At 39.6% G+C, this 8,013-nt stretch overlaps 1 protein-coding gene across 2 annotated transcripts; it reads right to left on the reverse strand.

Annotated features, from left to right (window-relative positions):
* Positions 1–3,297: 3,297 nt before the first annotated feature.
* Positions 3,298–7,501, reverse strand: TSHZ3 (teashirt zinc finger homeobox 3). Of its 2 annotated transcripts, XM_074158029.1 has the most exons (2): positions 5,173–7,499; positions 4,310–5,082 (listed from the first exon to the last, which is right to left on the reverse strand). In XM_074158029.1, the coding sequence occupies exons 1-2, from the start codon at positions 7,334–7,336 to the stop codon at positions 4,310–4,312; spliced, it is 2,937 nt and encodes a 978-aa protein (XP_074014130.1). In that variant the 5' UTR covers positions 7,337–7,499. The 2 variants fall into 2 exon arrangements, with proteins under 2 accessions (XP_074014131.1, XP_074014130.1); XM_074158030.1 differs by having other exon boundaries at positions 3,298–7,501.
* Between the last annotated feature and the right edge of the window lie 512 nt (positions 7,502–8,013).

Raw genomic sequence — 8,013 nt, forward strand, 5'->3', positions numbered from 1 at the left:
ATGTGTCTTGGTTCAGATAAAAAATTGCACATAGTGTTTACCACAAAAGCAACTGTATAATTAAAACAATATACTTTTGATTTTAATACAAAAATAAAATATGAAGATTCTAGAAAGAGTTCAGTTTCAGAAACAGTTCCTTACGCTAGCTTAAAAGTCATATTTGAGTTAATTATAGATTTCTTACTCACTAAAACTTAAAGATACATTCACTGATTTTTTTTTTTTGCTAAATGTTGACTCCAGTGAACAGCTCTCCAAGATCTGGCATATTGATTTCTTGTTGTGAAGTGAGCTGTTCAAGCTCCATTTAAGATTTTCATCTTGCATGTAGCCCTGAGCACATCATAGCACCATAAATTAGTTAAATTGCACATTTATCACAAATGTTATTTTAAGATACTGCGTAAATGTGATGGCTGGAAGATATACAGTATGCTGCAACAAGCCACTACTTGGGTGGGGTTAGACCAGGGTCACCTTTATACACCTGTGATTTAAAGCTCTTCCCACCTCATCACAATTTCATTTTTAAACTCTTTCTTGAGGCATTTTGTTTTCTCTCTCACTCGATCTGCATATTTCTAAGTAAAATACCAAATGCAAAGCAAAAGTCAGAAATCAGATGCGTATTTTAAAATCCTGCATCCACACCTTCATGTTTGTCTAATAGGGAAAAAATTACCTTAACACAGCTAGGTTGGTGATTTGGTTAGCGCTAATAGTTACCATGCCAATATACATATCAGTGTATGGATGGAAAGAACATTATTCTAGTTCATTGATTCTCTAAATTCTTTATAATGTGAAATCACATTGGTATGCCAGTCCTGGAGGTTCTGAAACGCAAGCTGAACTTTATTTTAATAAGTTCGGGATATGCAGATCCTGACTAGCCATTCATTTGCAAAGTTCCAAGCGTATTTAAAAAATGTATTAAAAAGTCATTTGTGGTGCACACTAACAGATATGGTTGCTCCCTGAATTTTTACCCGGTGCGTCTCCTCACTGCACGTTCAGACCCAGGTACGTCAGGCCCAGGAACTGACTTTTACCAGATTAGGTGCAGTTGCGTCAGTGGTATTCGGTTTGAAATCGTATCAACCTCTTGTCTGTATTTTAGGAATATGTAGAAGGAACGCTGCAAGAGACTCTGTAGTCTCTTGCTTTTACTCCCTCCCGTGTCCCAGATAACAGTGTTGCGTACAGAGCTTTCAGCATTACTATTATAAGTCAATGGTGCATCTTAAAAATACATTGATTGACAATATATGCAATAATCTGCCAGTCTCCTTATGTGTGAATTTCTGGTTTGCAACCAAATACTATATTTAAGCTGTTATAATTTTCAAAGGAGGAATTCTCTGCTGTAGAGGTAAAGAGTTTGGCTGCATTTAGATTGAGATCATCTCTTTGCAAAAAAGGTGGACAAGCCACCCGGGAGGCAGCATGAGAGACTTCAGCGAGCCAGGGCGCCTCTCCTGACTAAGCGCAGGGGGGTCCTGGGATGGTCCAGTTCAACCAGCAAAATGGCACGCTGCAATTTTATTGCTGGAATTTGAGCTGAGGCCATAAACATTGACACACCAATGACCTTAAAATCAGATACAACTGGGAGCCAAAAGAGGAGGAAACAACCCAGAGCCCTGGTCATTAATCCCATTCACTAGGTCTGCTTAGCAGCCTTCGCTGTAGAACGAACAGAACACTCCCTGACATTTTTGAAGACGTGGTACTGGCCCTTACAATTACAGAGAAAGAGGGAAAGGCAGACGGAGAGACAGAAGGACAGACAGAAAGAAAGAACCAAAGATTTAATTAGTTGCTTACTGGGAGACAGTGGATATTTTAAAAAAAAAAAAAAAAAAAGAAAAAAAAAGGAAAGAAAACTGTACATTTGACTTATTACTTGAGACGTGATTCTGAAGTGCTGCCGTGGTGGGTTTGGTTCCCACCTAACCATCTCCAGAACCCGAGTTCCTCTGACTGGCGAAAGACACTATTTACGTGCATAGTAATATATAGGTGCTTCGGGGATGCAAACTGTTCTCAAGGGTTTTGATGGGATGACCTGTCAACACCAGTAAAAGTCTGTCATTATCATATAAATGCTCCCGCTTGTTTGCGTTTCTTGGCACGTGTTTATTCCTCTTTTCCCCTCTCCCCATCGCTGTGAATGCCCTAGGACAGCAGGTAGGACTCACTTCAAACTCACAAAGTTAAGTCACCGGTCTCAGGTTCCTACTCCTGTCATCTGAAAACCCTGGGTAGACAGGAAGGGGTTCTCTAAGCCCTGAAACACCCACCGGTGGGACCTGCAGGCTCTGCTCAATACGCTCCGGAGGAACCCGTGCGAGCAGCAGTATCTGCCTGGGTCTGAATCCACAGCACAGCAAAACCCCTATTTGCTTTGCCACACGTTGCTTATAAACCCCGTCTTCGCAGTCAGCCTTACCTGATGTTTAAAAAGGAGTTATAACGCTCATTTATCTTTTCTGGGGGAAAAAAAATTCTGTTAATGCAGCCTTTGAATAAGTGCTACCCTGCTCTTTAAATGCTAAAGTTCACTAAAACTCCAGTGATTTATGTGCAGCTTTTGACTGCCAGCACCTGGCAGATGAAGAAACCTACTCAAGCTTCAGTCATAAACAGATAGCATACAATTTAATTTTAATGTGCTCGTTAGTCGTAGCACATTTCAGACATAATTGTGAACGCAACACAAAATTATAGCAAAAAGACAATTTTAATGCTGCTGTAGAAAAAAAGGTTATATGAAGAGTCATATAATGGTGCTTCATTGTCAACAACAAAACAGGGCACAGAGTGCATTACAGTGTCTGTGCTGTTTACATGCCAATATTTTATACATAGATTCTCATATGGTGTCAGCTGTCAGTTACTTCTGCAAATTAACTGCCAAAAATGGAGACGAACAGAATCACTTAGTGTGCTGGTAACCACGGGTTACCTTTCATATGCCTAAAGATAAAGCTGCAGTATGGAATCTTGGGAGAATAATTAGGCAGAACAAAACAGAAAGTTACCAATTGAAATAAAAAGGCATTCTACAATAGGAAATAACAACCAAGAGCGCTTATAAATAAGTAAAAGAGGTTATATCACAGAATGCCTCATAACTTTTTAAGCAAAGTATTACAGTACAAACATTTTAAAGGCTTTATCAATGTTTAGGAAATACAGTACAAGTTTTTCAAATAGATTTAACCCTTTGAGCACTGAGTTTATTTTGAATTTTCTCTTTTTATTTAACTTTTTTTTTTTTTTTTTACTAATAAATACCTTTAAAAGTCATGTTGTGCAAAACAGTTAGAATGCATGCCAGGAATGCAGTCCGTGGCTTCTGTTTCTTCAGACGGTTTAAAAAAAAAAGAAAAACAAAAACAAACAAATGATAGCAACACTAATAAATATGTATAATTTAAACATGAACCTCTATTAATATAGATGTACTGTATAGCAAAACAAAACAAAACATACTTTGCTTTAAGAATAATGTTTCTGAATACTTTATAAATGCTATCTGTGGTATCTTTCATCATATAATTTACAACGTTTGGATGTTAAAAGAAAAACCGTTCGATCTAAAAAAATGAAATATACACTATATATAGGTACAGTTTATACCTGGGGCTTATCAGGTACAAAACCCACTGTTGCTAAAAATGCTGAAGAAAAAGAAAATGGCATTAACCACAATCACATTTTCCATAAGAGATTTTGAAATCTATACAATATATACATCTATGTTTCAATGTGAAAATTATATTTTTAAAGTTCAAGGTGTGAGACACCTCTGCATAAATGGAGGTTCATATTAGTAATCGGAACTAAGCTGGTAAGGGTTTAAAAAAACCATATCCATACATTTTTACCAAATTAATGCAAAAGTGCTTCAAAGTACTCAGAGGGCTAAAGATTATAGGGTGAGAAATACCAGCACACTTAGGTCACATGAAAAAAGTGCACCAGAATTAGTTATAAATGCTTAATTAAACTGTCTGTTAATGCATGCAGCTTGATGCATCAGAGGGATGCACAGCAACTAAATCCAATTTACACAAAGTTCCAAACACTTACCACTGCATTTTAACCTTCATATTTTACCAGTAACAACAGCTGATTATGCACCTCTATTTAAACACTGTACAGTTATACAAAACAGTTCAGCCCAGAGCGACTCTGGAGTTAAAATAAGAACATGTGCCAAGAACTAAACAGTAGCTTTAAGGCGTCTTTGACAGTTTTCCTCAAAGCAAATTACAGTTATTTTAATCAAAAGCAAATGCTACTGCTTCTCTAACTCCGAAACATACAGAAGATGATCCTCTGGTGACTTCCCATGTGTTTTACTAAGATGAAGTTTAACAGCATGCTTGCTCGCAAAAGTCCTGTTACAAAGTTTGCACTGATAAGAAGTTCCGATATCTTCCTCTGGAGAGGACGTCACCAGTTTTTCAGACGGTGACTTTGCTTGTGCTATCTGATTGTTAATCTGTTCGCTGGACAGTTTGGACAAGTCTCTTAACCTGAAACCCAGATGCGATTCAAGATGACTGATATAAGTTGAAGGAGTTCTGATCTGTGATGCACAGTCATTACAAAAGAACACTGGGTGCCCAGTGTCCAAATTTTTAAGGAACTTAGTTCCCCCCGTCCTTCGGAGCTGGTATTTCACATTGGCTAGCCAGTGGCTAATTGTGGTCATTGAAAGTCCCGTAAACCTGGAAATGTGCATTCTTTCTTGAGGGCTCAAGTCTGACATGATGTATTTCCCCTCCGAAGTCTGCCGTAAACTAGCTGCAAACTGGGCCTGCAATATGAGCAAGTGCTGAGGGTTCCAGTTAGACTGACGTCCCTTCCTTTTCTGAGCTGGTGTACTCTCTTCTGGTTCCTCTATTGTGGTACCATCAATGTCAGATTTCTCAGATATGCTGGAAGGTGTGGAAGATTTTGATGTGTGACTTTCTGTCAGGTTCTTCAGCATATCAGATATATCTGACAAGGCATTCTCGCGTAGCGGCGAGTTTGACATGAATGACACGACTGCAGATGTCTTTGCTGTTGTCACTGTAGATGAAGAAGATGCAGAAGATGTCGATGTGGATGACAAAAGCGCTGAACCCAAAGAGCAGCTTTTGTCACTCTTGCCTTTCGTCAAATCTATGGGTTGGTCATTGTTGACATGATAAAAATAACGGTCTAAGTGGTCTGGTTTTTTGGACTGGAGAGGTGGGGTGGCCACTGCAGCCTTTTCTGCCAAACTGTTGCTCATTTTAAAAAGCATGCTCATTGGATCCAGAGCGGGCAAAGATGGCTTTGCTGCTTTCCCAAGGTGAATATTCATGACAGATTGCAGTGCACTTAACGGATTTACAAATGGCTGTTCGGGAGGGTGATCAGTAATGATAGCTGTGCTGCTACTTAAAGAACTTACAATGGACTTAACAGGCTCTTTCCCATTTTCCACAGGTTCTACAGTTGGACTATCCTTGCAACCATCTCTCTGAGGGACTGGGCTGTTCTGCTGGCTTTTAAAGCCACCATCATTGGAGGACTCCATCTTAAGGGGCTCACTGACTTCACTACTGCATGGCGAAGGCGTCGCACGCTTCATTGGAGAAAGCTTTCCTTCAGGCTCTTTCATTTTTTCCTCCACTTTAGCCACCTTCTCGGTGACTTTCTTTACCAATTCTTCCATGGCGTGAAAATTTGTTTTTGGCACAGGTGAGGTCTGACTGCTTGGTGGAGACACCAAGGGCTGGTTTTTAGTTGGTGATACTAGTTCATTGTTTCCAAACATAGGTTTTAATGGCGTACTCTTCCCAGATGAACCCAATGACAGCTTCATCATATTAGGCAGCTGATAGGCAGCATGAATGCTGGGGTAGCCACCCCAGCTTGGCGTGCCATTCTGGGCTTTGTTTATAGCTGATGTAACTGTGTTTTCTAAAGACTTCAATATATCTAATCCCCCCTTAGGGCTTTCTTCTAGGTCATTTTCAGTCAAGTAATGGTATTTTGAGGAGATATCGTACTTCTCCTCATCTTCACTTGACTTTTCTTTGTCTTTCACCTTCTCATCAGCAATGCCTCTTTCTTTATCTACTTCTTTTTTTATTTCAACATTTAATTTAGGGGAAACACTAGAAGGTGTATTGGAAGGAGACGTAAAAGTGGTGGCAGCTAGTGGCACAGACTGGACTTTCTCATCTACTAAGGACGTGATTGTTGGTGTCGCTGGGGCTTCTATAATTGGCTTCCCTTTTTTCATGGCAGAGTTAGTGACTTTAATAAAATGTCCCGTCACCATCATGTGAGCCGTGAGTTCCTGCAGAGTGTCATGTGAACTTCCACACTCCATGCACTTCAGGATTTGAGATTTCCTCGCCTCGAAGTGCCAGGCATAGCTGGCACCGTTCTGGTGACCGTAGCGATTATTTGGCGTAATGTAAGGATTGGAATTCTTTTGAAGTGCATCGTTGGTATCCGAGATTGTTGCTTTTGGTGTCCCACCTGTGGAGTCTGGAGAACTTGGAAGTTCAAGCTCCAGTGGTGCTTTCTTTCTAGTAGCTGGGATAATTTTTGCTGCTACAGGTGTAACAGGTTCCTTCAGAGGCACTTTTTGGTAGTGTTTCGTTTTGATCATATGAACACTCAAATCCTGAAGAGATTCAAATGAATGACCACAGTACATACACTTTAATACTTTCTGGGCATCTTCTTTCCCTTCCATTTCAAGCAAAGAACGTTTACGAGGTTTGGACCATCTTTTGGGGTTATTGTTATCAGTTTCATGGTTGTCATCTCGATAATGTCCCGTTTCATTCATGTGCACTGTTAATTCTACTAAAGTATCATAGGCAGCACTGCAGTCTTTACAGCGGAATTTACTGGCTCCAGTAAATATAGAGCCATAAAGCTTACTGCTTTGTCTGTACAGTTGAACTGTGCTAAAAAGACTCGGTTCAGGAAGAATTCTGCTCTGAGAAACTTGCTGCAGTGTTTTGGCCATAGCAGTCTGGTGCCAGTCAAAGCTGCCACTTCCACAACTGCTACTGCTGCTGCTGCTGCTGCTGCTGCTACCGTTGGTTTTTTCTGAAATCGGCTGGTGAAGGTTCAAATTGAGATTGGACCAGTAGGAATTGGAGAGGAAGTTATTATATACGGCCTTCATTTGTTCTAAACTATCAGATACAGTAGAGTCTTCCAGTGGTATCGAAACCTCCTTGCTCTCTTCCTCATTTTTGACAGAGCTGCTCTCGAAGTCTGCCATGCGGTCACTTGTCTCACTGATGTGTGACTCACTGTCCATTTCATGGCTAGAAAATTCAGCTGCTGGCGAGTTTTGGTAGCTTTGGCAGTTCTTACTGAAGTCTTTCTCTGGACATGCATATTTTGCTGAAGGCTCCCCATCAACTGCATTTTCATCAGGTTCCACGTCTTCTTCCACCAGTGCTGCTGCTTTTAGTTCGTCTGAAACATAGGCTATTATGAAGAGAAGAAAATATACGTTAGTTTCTGCTGATCATACTTCTGCTTAAGCGTTTTAGCCAAAGAAGTGTACTTATTTGTAAAATTAAACAGTTAAAATTTAGTGTTTCTTCAGAGCAAGAAGAAAATCTGCTCTTCAAACATAATTTGCCACCTTATTCTTCTCAAGGGGCAACAGCTTGAAATTAAAACTAAATTTGAAATTAATGAAGCACATTCTGGAGGTGGCATTCATTTCTAAAGTAATAAATTACTTGTATCAACCTCAGAGACAGCAGTTCCTGTCTGTCAATTAATATGTCTTATGCTTCTCCTACCCCTAATGCATTTCTTAACAGACAGATTCACAATTTAAATTAAGCAAGCATTTTTTGCTCATTACAGTTTTGAGACTCAGTCTTTTATAAATATAGAATACAACAATCATCAAAAATTTCTACAAAGCAAAAAAAAAAAAAACAGTTACAATAATGAAGAAATGAGATTTTTTTAAAGTTA

Source organism: Numenius arquata, chromosome 13 (genome assembly GCF_964106895.1).
Source record: "Numenius arquata chromosome 13, bNumArq3.hap1.1, whole genome shotgun sequence".
Taxonomy (NCBI): domain Eukaryota; kingdom Metazoa; phylum Chordata; class Aves; order Charadriiformes; family Scolopacidae; genus Numenius; species Numenius arquata.